Source organism: Microplitis mediator, chromosome 3, assembly GCF_029852145.1.
Source record: "Microplitis mediator isolate UGA2020A chromosome 3, iyMicMedi2.1, whole genome shotgun sequence".
In the NCBI taxonomy this organism is placed as follows: domain Eukaryota; kingdom Metazoa; phylum Arthropoda; class Insecta; order Hymenoptera; family Braconidae; genus Microplitis; species Microplitis mediator.
In genome coordinates this window covers 2,256,092-2,273,422 of record NC_079971.1, presented here as the reverse complement: position 1 = coordinate 2,273,422, position 17,331 = coordinate 2,256,092, and the positions used below count along the sequence as shown (strand labels likewise).

At 27.9% G+C, this 17,331-nt stretch overlaps 1 protein-coding gene and 1 long non-coding RNA gene across 8 annotated transcripts in view; one reads left to right on the top strand and one right to left on the bottom strand.

The window, feature by feature from the left end:
* The window catches only part of LOC130665876 (phosphatase and actin regulator 4A), a 215,155-nt gene that overhangs the window by 92,912 nt on the left and 104,912 nt on the right, over positions 1–17,331 (top strand). For all 7 annotated transcript variants that reach the window (XM_057466503.1, XM_057466504.1, XM_057466505.1 and 4 more), the window contains one exon: positions 17,130–17,294. In XM_057466503.1, coding sequence (XP_057322486.1) covers positions 17,130–17,294 — 165 coding nt within the window. The remainder of the gene's footprint in view (positions 1–17,129; positions 17,295–17,331) is intronic.
* LOC130665880 (uncharacterized) overlaps positions 1–17,331 on the bottom strand; it is a 91,472-nt gene that overhangs the window by 51,947 nt on the left and 22,194 nt on the right. The gene's annotated exons all lie outside the window — the stretch shown is intronic.

Below are 17,331 nucleotides of genomic sequence, written 5' to 3'. Positions count from 1 at the left end.
TAAATATTTCGCGTGCCAAATGCCAAAAGGGCGTATTACAGCAGTTAGATAGGGTTCCATGCCAAAAGGGCGTATAAAAAATTTTTTTTTTGCCATTCTTTTTAGAATCGCTCGAAACGTAAAGATCTGCAGAAAAAAATTTTTGATGTACTAACGCCAAAAGGGCGTATCTGAAGATATACGCCCTTTTGGCTTTGGAAATTTTTTTTTTATTTTGAGGCTTAGAACATGTTTACAAAACGATTGGCACCAAAAAAAAAAAATTATACGCCCTTTTGGTTCTTCAAAGCCAAAAGGGTGTATAACTTTTATACGCCCTTTTGGCATTTGGCACGCGATTTCTATAAAAAACTGATGACAAATTATTTCAAGTAAAAACTAATTATTCATTTTTCTATTAGAAAATTAAGAATTACAACGCATCATTTTTGTTGTGTGAAAAACGTTTCGATCTTCAGGTACAAATGTTAAGTAGGTTCAGTTATTCAAAAGCAAATCGAAATCAAATGTTTTTGTCATCTATTTTGACTTGCTTGTGACTTATTTGATCTACTTAGTATCTATTTGAGTCAAAAATGTCCAATTTGCCTTGATTTTGGTTTACTTTACTTAAGTTTAAGACAACAACTAAAACTTGTCCTTTTTGAACCGGGATCACAAACTTTACTATGTCCGTAGTAATTTTTGCATGTGTTTATTTAAATTTCCGTTAGGAGGCCAACATTGTCCGGCTTTACTATGACACTATAACATTTCAAACACGATTAGTTTTCCCGTCTAGATTTATTACTTATTCATCGATTATAATTTTAAAATATCTATCAATGTGAAGATTATACAATTTAATTGGTTTTATGATTATTATTCATGACTATTTGAATTCAAAAATAAAAAAGTCATTAGCTATATCACACTATTAAATATTTCTATAAAAAACTGATGACAAATTATTTCAAGTAAAAACTAATTATTCATTTTTCTATTAGAAAATTAAGAATTACAACGCATCATTTTTGTTGTGTGAAAAACGTTTCGATCTTCAGGTACAAATGTTAAGTAGGTTCAGTTATTCAAAAGCAAATCGAAATCAAATGTTTTTGTCATCTATTTTGACTTGCTTGTGACTTATTTGATCTACTTAGTATCTATTTGAGTCAAAAATGTCCAATTTGCCTTGATTTTGGTTTACTTTACTTAAGTTTAAGACAACAACTAAAACTTGTCCTTTTTGAACCGGGATCACAAACTTTACTATGTCCGTAGTAATTTTTGCATGTGTTTATTTAAATTTCCGTTAGGGGGCCAACATTGTCCGGCTTTACTATGACACTATAACATTTCAAACACGATTAGTTTTCCCGTCTAGATTTATTGCTTATTCATCGATTATAATTTTAAAATATCTATCAATGTGAAGATTATACAATTTAATTGGTTTTATGATTATTATTCATGACTATTTGAATTCAAAAATAAAAAAGTCATTAGCTATATCACACTATTAAATATTTCTATAAAAAACTGATAACAAATTATTTCAAGTAAAAACTAATTATTCATTTTTCTATTAGAAAATTAAGAATTACAACGCATCGAAAAAAAAAAGATAATCTGAAATGATAATTACGGTTTGATATTTAACTATTGATTAAAAGTAAACAAATATGTTGTAAATAATCATAAAATGCAGTCGAGGTCTGGTGACGCCTGTTAACAGTTTAACTTTAGTTTGACACATTTCCATCAATTATAAACTTGTATCATTAATAATAAAAATTTAAATTCAATTTATCAAATGTCGCGATATTCATTTTCATAAAGATAATATTTAAAATTAACCCGCAATCTGATTCAACCAGACATTTTTAATAAATATTATTTTAATATCCATATCGTGAAATTAAAAATTTATTTCATTAAAATTTTTTGTTCATTAATTTAGTCATTTTTCGTCATGACGTGAAAAGATTATACTAATTTATAAAGTCGTCGGCTAAACCCGTCTCTATAGTTTCCATCAAGCATCTTGTTATCAAATTTTAATTAACAATATTGTTTAAAATTTTCCTTGAAATTGAAAGCAAATTGCTTGAAGTTATTAACAAGATCAAATCAGTCAGAAATTCATGTTATAAATCAATTTTTTTATATACTTTTTTTGCATAACTTTAAAATTTCAAGTCTTAAATTTCATAAATATTAAAATTACAATTTATTTTACTATATTTCATTTAAATTGATTTTTTTATTGTTCATAAATCAAATTATGTCAAAGCTAATGAGTTTCAAATTCGATAAATTTCATAGCAAGACTCGAATAAATTCACAATTATCACTAAGTCATTAAGATTTGAAAAAAAAAATTAATTATGTATTTTGATAATTTTTGGATTTTAAATCCAAATCAATATTTAGATTACACAGTTAAAAATTTGGTGTTAAATTAAACACAAATCGTGTGGGGCAAACGGTCTACACAAATTTTTGTGTTAATCGAACATTGCGTTTATGTTGATCTTTAACACAAATTTTATGTTAAATAATTGAACACAAAATCTGTTATTTTGACAGAAAATTTGTGTAAATTGAGCAGACCGTGTCAAAATTAACTAATAAATATAAGCAAATAATCTAACCAACTCAAGTATACTGATCTACCCTTAGTACAACTTATGTCAATTTAGCAAACAATTAGTTAGATTTTCAGTGATTTTTCTAAAAAACGGAGCTACGAATTATCCTCGCGTACACAGTAAAACACATTGTGTATCTGTGTTAAAAACGGTCCGTGTTAAATTTTTTGTGTTGATTATTTTGTGTCAAATCAACACGATTCTCTGTGTTACTTTAAAATTTTTAATCGATTTACTCTTCAAAACTTTAAAAGTATTACTTAGTATAAAAATCGATATTATCAACATTTATTAAGTGTTACTTTGAAATCAACACAAAAAAAGTGTTGAAATTTTAACACAAATTTTGTGTTGAAATTCAACACAAATAGTCTGTGTTGAAAAATAACACAAATATTGTGTAGACCGTTTCTAACACACAGAATGTGTTGATTTAAACACAATATTTTTTACTCTGTAAAATGAGAATTAAAAAATCATTGAACCTAATCATAAAAATATTCAAGTTATCTATAATTATATTTAATTGTCAATCAATTATAATCCAAGTTTCCTTGCAGACAATGCTGCTACAATGCTTTGCTTGGTTATAGTAATGAAGAAACGCGCGGGTGTTTAGCTAAACAACACAAACTTTGTGTTAATTTTCGAATAACACAAGAAATTTGTTACATTACAGATCTCCTAATCATTTAACATAAAAAACTGTTAAACTAAAATAACACAAACGGTTTGTTGAATAAACAGATTTCTGTGTTGAAAATCAACACAAAAAATTCAACCAAATAATTTTTTAACAAATGCACAAAATTTCTAACTGTAATCACATCAATCATATATTCTTAAATAGTCATTGTTTTTTTCATTAAAAATTATGCTTTAATTTTTGAAATTATGTGCATGAGTAAATAAATAACAATTCGTATAAAACAAATTTTCGTAACAATTATCCTTGAAAATATATATCTGAAGATCGGAACGTTTTTTGCGGAACAAAAATGAGAAAAAAGAAATGAACAGTAAAAAATCTACTGGATCTAGATTTCGGAAATGATTCGCACGTCACCCGAAAATGGCAGGCCACCTCCAACTACCCTTAAATTCGCCTCTAGACACAAATTTCATGAATTATTTTCAGTTTCGTTGCGTGAAAAACGTTCCGATCTTCAGGTACATTTGAAAATCGAAATAATTTCATTAGCATAAAAAATAATAGAAAATTACAATGAGAGTTTGCAATAAAATTTCGGTCGCGGTCCTAGGGCGTGTCCTTATGTGCATTACTCATTCTTAAGAATCAGTACCATATTCTTAAATGTAAAAATAATCCAATATATACACATACATAGACATGTATATACGATATATACGATGGTGGACTTACGCAATGGTGCGAATGAAACCAGTTGGCACGTATACTAAATAAGAGTGTATAATATTTCAGTGTGTAAACCACTTTATCTGGCTACGCGGTAACTTACATTGACTCGGGATCTGAGAACAGAGAAAGAGAGTGAAAGAGACGGTTAAAAAAGTAACCACGAGGTTAACGGTGTTCGTCGTAGTGTATAGTATGTAGTATATAGATACGGTAAATATCAACGTATGTAACTATCTACTGACATAACATACGTGCGTTATAGAGTTGTACACTACTATATGCTTTACGAGCGACATCTGCGTGTTCCGGAAGTTCAACCGCCTAAAACGGAAGTCACTAAAGACTGAAGTAATAATCAAGGTAGAATAAACTTTATAATTATTTATGTACTTTTTTATTACTTGGAAAAATTTTATGTTTTCTACAAATTTCTATTAAAGCAACCAGTCCATCACTTGAATCAATATCAATAATTTTTATTTTATTATTCCTTTTCTTCAAATATCAACATACATTTAATATTTTTCATTGATTATTTACTGGAAAAATTTTGTACTTTTTATTAATTAATAAGTTTGTTATGCTAAGAAAAAAAATAACTTTTAAAAACTGTATTTCCTCCCCGGAAGAAATAATGCTATTGGAAATTTTCAATCTAAAATACACTAATGCAAAAAATTAAAGGAGCAGAAAAATTTTATAAATTTTTTAGTGATTTTTGTAAGGTTGTAACTTAGTAAAAAATGATCGAATCGAGATTTTGAAAAAAGCATTTTACAGCGTGAAATCTCTAGTTTTGGTGCATTTTTTTCAAAATTTTTTTAAAGCTCCGCTTATTGCGCAAACATGAGAAATACCGCGAGTTAAAAAATTTCTAAATTTTTTTTTTTTTCCGAAGAGCAAATTTATTCAGCTTCAATTTGGTTTCAAGCTGTAAAATGCTTTTTTTAAAATCTCGATACGATCATTTTTTACCAAGTTACAGCCTTACAAAAATCACTAAAAAATTTATAAAATTTTTCTGCCCCTTTAATTTTTTGCATTAGTGTATTTTTGGTCAAAAAATTTGAAAATTTCATTCAAAATCATTTTCTTAATCGAAGCAATTTAATTGTAGTTCGAAATTTGCTGATCTTTTTTTCTTTTTTCTTCTGTCAGGAAAATGAATTTTCAAGTTCGATATGAAATTAATAATACAATTATTTTTTTTGCACACCTCAAGCGCGACGCGCTGTGTGTCTTAAGATCGAGCTTAATTTTTTGACTAATTCACTCACTTTGAATCATTTATACATTCTTTTGATTACACTAAGATAGATTAAATTATATACTAGTACAAAGACAATTTATTAAGGATTAATTTCCACTGGGTATTAAGTCGATTCATTATTCCATTGATTTAAAATTAAGTTACTTTAATCCAAGAAACCAGCGCTGTAAATTATCCTGTACGAATCTTCGGAACCGCGATAACTCTCGAAAAATGTGATAAATTAGACCGATTTTTTTTTATTAGCTTTGTATTTTTTGTCGCAAGAATTTTTTTGAAAATCACTATCTAAAGTTTTTTTGTTTAATCGTAATTAATAAAAAAACTTACAACCGGTAATTTATAAAAAAATTAGCTGCTATTTTTCAATTTTATGATTATTATTTTTTTTTCCTCAATCAATGGCAGCAGAACTAATATGACAGTAGGATTAAAAAAGAAAAAGCGATACCTGAGAAAAAAAGTGAAATAATTAAAAAAAATTTTAAACAATAAAAAAAAAATATATTAATAATTATCATGAGGGATTAACGTGTGCATTTTTTAATTTTCCACCATTTTTTTTTTTATTGAGTTACTACTTGCGAAATTATTGTTTGTACAAAAGTATTTTTTATCAGTGTAATTTATTATTGAGTTCTTAATTATAAATTTTATTTCGTAGATTTGAAGGTTTTTGTTGTTTGTCAAAATATAATTAATAAATATTTAATATATACATATATATATTTATATTTACGTCAGCTACCATTTATTTATTACAATTAAATTATTTATTTACTTTAAATAAATTATTCATGCGAAACAACTAAATCATTTTAAATATAAATTATCCTGGTGATTAATTGATATTTATTTTCTAAATCCAAATATAAGATTTTTTTTTTATTGAGTAAATATTAATTCACTCACTTTTAATTTATTTTAAAATTTTATACCTGGCATTAATTTTTATTAATTAATTAAAAAACATTTAAATCCCTAATGACGTAGTAATAATTTAAAGTTATAAAAAAAAGAAACATATATTTGACGCTGAAATATATATTTTTTTTTAATATTGTACTCTAATTAAATTTATAAATTTTTCATTCAAAAAAATTTGAAATATTGAATAAATTAAAGCGGAAGTTAATATTAGTACAGCACACAGTAATTTATAAATTTCTATTAAATTACACAGGATAAACTATAAAATTATTTGTCTCCGGTTTTATTTAATTCCGAGTGAAAATTTAAAACCACAAGATAAGATGTTTTATACTCGCAATAAATAATAACATTGCAATACATACAGCACACATTTTAATAACAGTAATATAGTGTGTAGAGAATTTAAAATTCCTGTCGTTAAATTATAGATTAAATTTAATCTCTCTTTGAATGATTATACATTCCAATAAAGCAATCGTAACTTTATGAATATCTTCATCTTTATTTACATATACATAGATATACTCAAATGTAGATGCAAGAATCGTAGCATTTTAAATTACAATTTTATTTTAATAAAATTCTTTTCTTATTTTTCATCTATTATTAAAATTTTACATCGCGTCTAAGGGTATGCGAATAGTTCGAACTTACGAATTATTCGTATCAAATCGCATTGAAATATTCGATCCGAACTTCGAATTGAACATTTGGAAATTTCGATTAATTCATATTTTTCTGATTATTCGTAATTTTTTGAATAATGGGACACTGTTCAAATTATAAGTAAATTTACGAACAATTCAAAAATTTTCTTTTGAACGACTTATATTTGTAATATTTTTTCGAATAATTCAAATTTTTGTCAGACGTAAAGAGAACTCAGACACGAACCTACGAAACACTTATTTTTGGTTACTTCAAAAACTAAGCTCTCCATTAGATAGAAATTGAATACACATTTGAAAGCTGACCAAAATTTTCTTGATTTGAACCGAGTAATTTGAAAAGTTACAAATAATTCAAAAATTTTTGGATAGTTCTAAAATCGCCGAATAATTTAAAAAATTACGAATAATTTGGAAATTCAAATTATTCAAATCGAATAGATATATTTGATTCAATTCGAACCCGATTCGCATACCCCTACACGGAAAGAAAATTATGGAGACGGATCTCATAATTCTACGAAATTTTTTCCTATACCAACATAGGAATTATGACCATAAATTACGGGAGCAGTTCCTATAATTATAGGAACAGTTCCCATAATTATGGGACCGCTACCCATAACGTTATAGGAATGGTTCCTATAATATAGGAATCATCCCTATAATTTGAAGGAATTGTTCCTATAATTTAAATGAATCATTCCCACAATATATAGGAATGGTTCCCATAATATATAGGAATGTTTACCATAATGCTATGGGAATAGTTTCTGTACAATTATGGGAATAGTTCTCATACTATTGTAAGAACCATTCCATAATTATGGGAACTGTTCCTATAATTATGGGAAATATTCCTATAATTATACGAACAGTTCCCATAACTATGGGAATGCTACGGATAACGTTATAGGAATGGTTCTTTACATTATAGGAATCGTTCTTATAATTTAAATAAATTATTCCCATAATATATAAGAACGAACCCTATATTTTATAGGAATAGTTCCCATAATATTATGAAAACTATTACCATACTATTATGGGAATGGTTCCCATAAAATTATGGGAATAGTTCCCTTAAAATTATGGAAATGGTTCCTATATTGGTATAGGATCTATTCCCCTACCATTATGGGAATGGTTCCCATAATTGTATAGGCATTGTACCCATACTATTATGGGAATCATTCCCATATATTATGGAAACCATCCCTATAATAGTATGGGTACAATTCCAATACCATTATGGGACATATTCCCATAATGCATAGCAAAATTCCCCATAATTTCCTTTCCGTGTAATCTTATTAAATTTTTTTCCCTCGTTCATGTTAAAAAAAGTAAAAAATGAATTGTTTAATTTAAAAAAAAAAGAAAAAAAAACTGTCTATAAAAAAGTACATTATCAGTAATTTTCACTATAATTCCATAATGTCTTTATGGCGCAATTACCATAATAATTTTTCTATAAATACGTTATGTAAAAAATACCGTGAAATTATCTGGCTGTACTTGAAAATATTAAATTGTTTTATCGCCACAATTTTAACGGTGATTTAAAACGTAAAATTTTCTCTTTTCCCACTAAAGTCAATAACTAAATTACTGATACCATTATAGGTATCAGTAGTCATTATAATTAATTTGATGGTTTTATAAATGAAACCAGGTATTTTATAAATAATTCAATAAAATTATACAATAAATATAAAAAGCATTAAATTTAAAATGATTCACTTGCTGTCGGAAGTTAAAAAAAAATCGAAATTTGAAACACTCCATAATTAAGTAATTTATTTTGAAAATAATAATTATAATTATAGTGATATTTAATTATAAAATACATACTTTCTATCGTCGTTATACTTTTATTTATAAAAATATGTCATCAAATTTTTTCTCACGTACATCATAAATATATATTATTATTATGTATACTAAAAAAATAATAATAATAATAATAATAATAATGATAGAATAAATAGCATGAAGAATTTAGAGCAAGCATTTAGCTACGGTCTATCGACGAGAAATTGTCTAGTATAGAATAAGGCCAAGCTTCACTTCATAGAGCAATGATTATTGATGCTGTTTACTTTTTGTTCTCAGACCTCTTTCAATCTCATTCTTTTTCTCATTTAAAACTAAACAGTGTCAAAGGCTTCAACAATAGTCTGACACCTACTCTTTTAAAGCATCATCAACACACGATAATTGACATTTAAGCCGATCCTCAGTAACATAAAAAAAAAAAAAAAGTATAAATTGTCACTAGTAATGAACGCAAATTCATTTTAAACTTTTTTTTATTTATTTTTTTATTTACTATTGATTTGACTTTTTGAGTGGATAAGTACCGGAGGGTAAAAAACTAACGATGAATAATGAATCGTTAGTTGAACTTGAATTGAACAGACGAGTGTCCCGAAATTACGTTTGATATTGAAAGTGAAAAGGTACCCAGTGAAAGAAACAAAGACAGAAGGGAGAATTAATGAATAAAAATAATTATGCGAAATTTAAGGATCTAAAAGATTAGAGAAGTTAAAAGGAAGCTTTGTGTGTCCCGTAGTGCTTTGTAATGTATAATGATTACGTGTAGAGCTTTAAATTTTTTACTTACTCGTTACACTTGATTATCTCGACTTTACAAATTATTTTTACCACTTCACTCTAAAAACAAGTGGATTATTCAACATACATTAAATATGTTCTACACGGAAAGAAAATTATGGAAACTGTTCCCATAATTTTGTGAAATTTTTTCCTATATGATCATAGGAATTGCAACCATAGATTATGGGAGCAGTTCCTATAATTATAGGAATGTTTCCCATAATTATAGGAACTATTCCTATAATTATGGGAAAGGTTCCTATAATTATAGGAATGGTTCCTATAATTATAGGAATGATTCCTATAATTATAGGAACCATTCCTATAATTTATAGGAATACTTTCTATAATATTATGAGAATCATTTTTATAATATATAGGAAATATTCCTATAAATTATGGGAATCATTCCCATGATATTATGGGAATAGGTCCCATACCATTATAGGAACCATTCCTATAATATTATGGAAATGGTTCCCATACTATCATGAAAAAATTAATTTAATGAAAAGTGTGGCAATCACTCTTACAATACACAGAACTTTGATTAAGTTCAGAAACAAAAATTCAAACATTGAAAAAAAATCCATATTTAGCAAAAATATTAAAATGGGAACCATTCCCATAATGCATAGCAAAACTTCCCATAATTTTCTTTCCGTGTATGCTTAAGGCCATAAGCAAAACTATATAGTTTTTTGTGGTCACTTAAAACACGTTTCGTGGTGTCATAAATATCTATAGATTGATGTGCCTGAAGATCGAAGCGTTTTTCGCGCAATGAAAATGAAAAAAATTTATGTAATTTGACTGCCTAAGGGTGACTGCAGGGGTAGTTGGTGACCTGAAATTTTCGGCTGACATTCTAGCACCGATGCGAAACATTTCAGAAATCTAGATCCAGTAGCCTGGGTCAATAAAATAACGACAAATGACAAAAGCGAGTCAAGTTCAAGTTATTTTTTTAATACATGAAGAACACATTTTAAAACGCATTTTCATTCGGTTCTCTATTCGCACTCCAGTGGACGAATCTATAAAATTGAAGTGCACTTCGCTAGATCATAGAGTAAAGCATCGGGTCTGTGTCTTTATTTTGCTTTTAGGGCTTTTATTTCAGAGAAAAGTTTGGACAAAATTATCTGATACCATTCTTAAGATATGAGAATACATTTGATTTTGACTAAGTTGTCTTACTTAGTACCGATTTACGCGAACCAAGTTAGAGTAAAGTCACGTTGTCTTGGATTTGATTTAGTTGACTTAAGTTTTCAAGTCAAAAAAGTCATATTATTATAAAAAAAAAAGCCATTCGGCAGCTGAAATGGGAGGTAGATTTTCCAATTAATCTATATAAAAAGTTTCATACATACATATTTTGTGATACATGTTAGTGTTTAGTCATGATATGAAATTAGGCTCGTTTTCTTAGAGTGAGGGTAAAAAAAGACAACGACTATTTTCGATAGAGAACTTCAGATAGTTGATTTAACAAAACATTATATGTCAAAATCAAGTCAATTAAGTCAAAATTAAGTCAAAAAAGTCAAAATCAAGTTATTTTGTTGACCCAGGACATTTTTTACTTTTCATTTTGTTTATTCATTTTCCATTCGCGAAAAACATTCCGATTTTCGAGTACATATATATTGCTTATGACGTTTCAATGTTTTTTGGCAAGTGTCTTAATTTTGATTACACACTTGGTTTTAGAATGTTGTTCAAAATTCTTCAGTCAAAATAGATTCCAACTTTTTTTTTCTTATAATTACCAAAAATTTCATAATGTGAAAATTTTTGAGCTTCAAAATTTGAGAAATTTGACTTATAATATTACTTAATTTTCTTTCATTTCCTTTTTTGTCTGATGTTTTACTCTTTGTTCATATATATATTCAAAGAACATTAACCTTAACTGCGCATGCTTAATAACTCGTCAGCAATCGACTACTCGTGACGACTAAATTGCATTTGCCAGTTTGTATGACACTTATTACGCTTCTAGACCATCATAACAAAAATAACGAGGCTTGAGAACATACATGCATATGTATTGAATTTGGTGAGCATGTCAAAGAGAACCTATAGTTGAACGTATACTACAAAGCTGAAAATTAAAATGCGTTAAATTAACTCGACTTTAGTCTTTTTGAAGTAGCAATTACTTGCAACTGTATATATTTATATTTTAATGAGGTATATTACGTTTTAAATATCTCTTTTAATTAGAAAAATATCATTTTATATGAGGTTACAGATCTAGTACCCGATCATCATGTATTTGTATATCTATATTTAGTCTGATTTAGTAAATATAAACATACAGATACGAGTGATCGGGTATTGGGTCTCTTCTCTTAAGTATGAATTGCATTTTTTTCATTCCAACTTAAAAGTTTCAAAGGATTCAAAAAATGAAAGTATTGAAATTAATACTGACTGTCAGTTTTTGAATTTCGCGGTTATTTTTTTCAAATTTAAAATGAACTATTCAATAGAAGTGCAAATATTCCGAAAATCGAGTACACGGAAAGAAAATTATGGGAAGTTTTGCTATGCATAATGGGAATGGTTCCCATAATGGTATGGGAATAGTACCTATACTACTATAGGGATGGTTCCCATATATTATGGGAACCATCCCCATAATAGTATGAGAATAGTTCCCATACTATTATGGGAATGGTTCCCATAATGATATAGGAATGGTTCCCATAATGATATAGGAATGGTTCCCATACTATTATGGGAATGGTTCCCATATTGGTATAGGAACTATTCCTATAATATTATGGGAACTATTCCCATAATGTTATGGGAACCATTCCCATAATATTATAGGAATGGTTCCTATAATAGTATGGGAACTATTCCCATAATGGTATACGAACCATTCCAATTGCATTATGGGAATCATTCCCATAATATTATGGGAATAGTTCCCATACTATTATAGAAAGTATTCCTATAAATTATAGGAACCATTCCTATAGTGTTATGGGTATCATTGCCATAACTATAGGAACTATTCCTATAATTATGGGAAACATTCCTATAATTATAGGAACCGCTCCCATAATTTATGGTCGTTATTCCTATGATGGTATAGGAAAAAATTTCACAAAATTATGGGAACCGCTGCCATAATTTTCTTTCCGTGTATTGAAAATCCTAATTATTCGTAAATTTCGGACCAATTTGAAAATTGTCTTTCGAATGACTTTAAATTATGAAATTTTTTTCAATAATTCGAATTTTTTCAGAAGTCAGTAGAACTCAGACACGAATCTACGAGATAATTACTCTAATTACTTGAGAAAAATTAAGCTCACCATTAAACGAAAATTGAATATTCGAAAGCTGATCCGAGTTCTCGGATTCGAACCAAATATTTTGAAAAGTTACGATTAATTTGAAAATTTTCAAATAGTTTTAATTTATCAACTCATTCGGAAATACGATTTCTTCAATTCGATTCACACACCTCTACTATTTGACAAAATATTAAATTATTATAATAAAAATGAATACCCATGATTAACCTGTTTCGTAAATAAAAAACATAATTATGATACTTAAGCTCGTCAATTGGTGGGCAGATAAATGTAGACACAAAACAAATTAGTAACCATGGTAACACTCTCCGATAGCATCCCTTACACCTGAATTTAATCTTCTCAGCTAGTTGAGATGTTACGTTAAATTATGCTGTTAGCTACTTACCAATAAATTACTAATTTCTCAGCTTATTTCTCTCTCTCTCTCTCTCTTCCACTCTCTGTTGTTTCAAATTCCTTATAATTAATATAATAAATAAACATAAATGCAACAAATAGCAGCCGTGATTAGATGCCAGAGCCATGAGTTAACATGAAATAATTTTCAAGGGTCTGGGGATGTTAGATTGAGGGTTGGAATTCCCCTAAGCGGCACTTAAGAACTCGTAACTAAGGGCAATTTACCCTTAACTCTTATGTCGAGAGAAATCACGAGCTTTTTATGAGCTATCGACTATCTTCATGCAAAACGACCGTAAAAATTATTGACATTTCTATTAACTTTATAGCCAATAAATTAAAGCGGGTAATTTTTTGAAAATATATTCATTTCCAAATTGAAAACAAGCATTAAAAAAAAATAAAAAAGATCATCGTCAATCTATGCCAATAGATAATTATACTAGAGGGTTTGAGTTGAGGGTCGGTTCTTGGACATTGAGAATAAGGGTTCGAACGAGGTCATTGACACACTCAAACACGTCTCAAGTTATCGATAAGCCTCGATGGAGTATAGAAAGCACCGCCAAATTATCCGGGTCCTACTAGTCTTCTTCTCTTTCGTCTTAACTCTTATCGAGTATCTGAGTATATCGATTTCGAGAGCGAGTGAGTTAAAACGAATGGCGTTGAGACGGGAGTAGTACCAACCCTCTTATCTATTATAAAAAACACATATATACATATATATAGAGAGAGTTTGCGTTAGCTTTTAATATTGTGAAAGCTATTGGATATCAAGTGAAAAATTACCTCTCGTATCCGATATTCTGTCGATTATTTTTGCACGTTAGAACTTTTTTTTTTATTTATATTGTTTATTTATCTGTCCAGAAAATTGGTTTTGTACATCGTGATTAAATTGTTTGAAATTGAAATTTATTATATTTTTTATATCATCACTATTTTCAGTTGATCGAAATTATTTGTAAGCTTATAAATAATTTACATGAAGAAAAATATTTAGAAACAAAATAAGATGCGGCCAATAATGGCACTTAGTTACCAAAAAACAAATTAATTTATAATATTTATATATTCCAAAATAATAACTACCGAATTTTTGAAAATTTACTATTTTCTAAGCGGGAAGTTAAAAATAATATTTTGTTGATTCAAAAAAATGATCATTTTTTTGTAATTTCCATTTAATACTGAGTAGTCTTCACGGTTTTAGATTGAATTATTTATTTGAATAATCAATTTTGAAAAATATTATTCAATCTTGTACTGAACACCGCGAACAAAGAAATTTCATTTATCTTACGGCGCACGCGCTTACATTTTTTTTTATTGTTTTCAGTAAAAAAAGAAAAGTTTAAAAATAGAAATGAAATGATTTAATGATCTTGATAGTTAATTTTTATTTAAAATTCCTGCTGGAATATCAACAGAATGAAGTTTATATTGATAAACATATGCTAGTACCTTACCACTAATTAGAGATAATTACTTCGTATATTGAATCGATACTAATTATATTAATATACAACGTATATTATATCATTCACTTAATTTTTAATAAGTACTCATAGATATATAAAAAATTTAACATTGAAATTCTCTTTTTTACTGGTCAGAAATTTCTAAAAGTAATTTCTTTTTATCAATTCACGAATTAATTTGTGTACGCAGTTAGAAATTTGGTGTTAAATTAAACACAAATCGTGTGGGGCAAACGGTCTACACAAATTTTTGTGTTAATTGAACACTGCGTTTATGTTGATCTTGAATACAAATTTCATGTTAAATAATTGAACACAAACTCTGTTATTTTGACAGAAAATTTGTGTAAATTTAACAGACTGTTCGTGTCAAAATTAACTAATAAATATAAGCACATAATCTAACCAACTCAAGTATACTGATCTACCCTTAGTACAACTTATGTCAATTTAGCAAACAATTAGTTAGATTTTCAGTGATTTTTCTAAAAAACGGAGCTACGAATTATCCTCCCGTACACAGTAAAACATATTGTGTATCTGTGTTAAAAACGGTCCGTGTTAAATTTTTTGTGTTGATTATTTTGTGTCAAATCAACACGATTCTCTGTGTTACTTTAAAATTTTAAATCGATTTACTCTTCAACACTTTAAAAGTGTTACTTAGTATAAAAATCGATATTATCAACATTTATTAAGTGTTACTTTAAAATCAACACAAAAAAAGTGTTGAAATTTTAACACAAATTTTGTGTTGAAATTCAACGCAAATAGTCTGTGTTGAAAAATAACACAAATATTGTGTGGACCGTTTCTAACACACAGAATGTGTTGATTTTAACACAATATTTTTTACTGTGTAAAATAAGAATTAAAAAATCATTGAACCTGATCATAAAAATATTCAAGTTATCTATGATTATATTTAATTGTCAATCAATTATAATCCAAGTTTCCTTGCAGACAATGCTGCTACAATGCTTTGCTTGTTTATAGTAATGAAGAAACGTGCGGGTGTTTAGCTAAACAACGCAAATTTTGTATTAATTTTCGAATAACACAAGAAATGTCTTACAATACAGATCTTCTAATCATTTAACATAAAAAACTGTTAAAGTAAAATAACACAAACAGTTTGTCGAATAAACAGATTTCTGTGTTGAAAATCAGCACCAAAAATTTAAACAAATAATTTTTTAACACGAATATACAAAATTTCTAACTGCGCACGGAGAAAAATGTTGGCTCGAAACCTACCAATTTTTATTATGCCCTCGACCAAACTTGAAACAGGAAGGGAAGCATCCAAAAAATTATTATGCTCATACGAAAAGTAATTATGCTGTATCATAATTCTTACTACGCGCGAGACACTTATCGATAATGTACCTGAAGATCGGAACGTTTTTCGAACAACGAAAATTAACAAAATTGATGAAATTTGACTGCTGAAGGGGATACGGTACCGGACCTCTTTCTCACACTCAGAAAAATAAACGAGACTATCTTTGTTGCACTCGTTGAGTAAATGAGAATTTTAAAACAATTTTTCTCGGAGACGAATTAGAATTTTTGAAAATACCAAATTTCTAGCCCTCTGTTAAGGTTCAAAAAAACGCTAAAGACTCTCTATTTTAGGTTTCTAGTGTTTGTCCGTAAATTAAATTGAATTGAAAATCGGTTACCGTTACCCCTTAAGGGTTAGTTTCAGAGTTAAGGGTTAGCTTAAGATTTTCTGCTGACATATTAGCATCTACGTGCGAAACATTTTATAAATCTAGTCATCCAGTAGATTTTTTACTTTCCAAATTTTTTTTCGTAGGGCGAAAAACGTTACGATCTTCAGGTACATTATCGATAAGATTTAATAACAATTACTTTCATACATTATAATAATTGTGATGCGGCATAATAATTTTTCATAAGAGCAATAAATTTTTGGATGCTTCACTTTCTGTTTCAAGTTTGGTCGAAATCATAATAAAAATTGGTCGGTTTTGAGCCAACATATTTCTGTGTGTGTTCATAAAAATAAATTACATTAAATAGAAAAATACTATAAAAATTTTCTGTCAAGTTATAACGATAACAAAAAACCAAATTTTCTTAATTGATAAATTAAATTACATTAATCTTATCAGCAAAAAAATAACTTATCAATAAAACAAGTCGTTATCAACCACAGAAATTTGTCCTACGTTAGTAGTAGATAAGATAGAAATCTGCTGATAAATTGTATGACTGAGTTTATCAGACATTACCTTGAGCTGATAACCGATAGACGTTATCATAAATTCGTGAAAATTTTAATATAAAATAGATATCTAATAATATTTTTTATCACTTATCTGAACCATAGTTTAAAATAAATGATGATTATTTTGTTTTTGTGTTACAGCTAAAAAACAAAATGGAGCCGCTTTACGGACAAATAGTTTGGGTTCGGGGGCACGGACGCCGCCACTCGAGAGGAAAAGTAAATTTTCAGCATTCGGTAGATTATTTAAACCTTGGAAATGGAAACGGAAAAAGAAATCTGATAAATTTGAAGCTGCATCACGATGTAAATATTATTTTACATATAAATTACTCCTTAGATT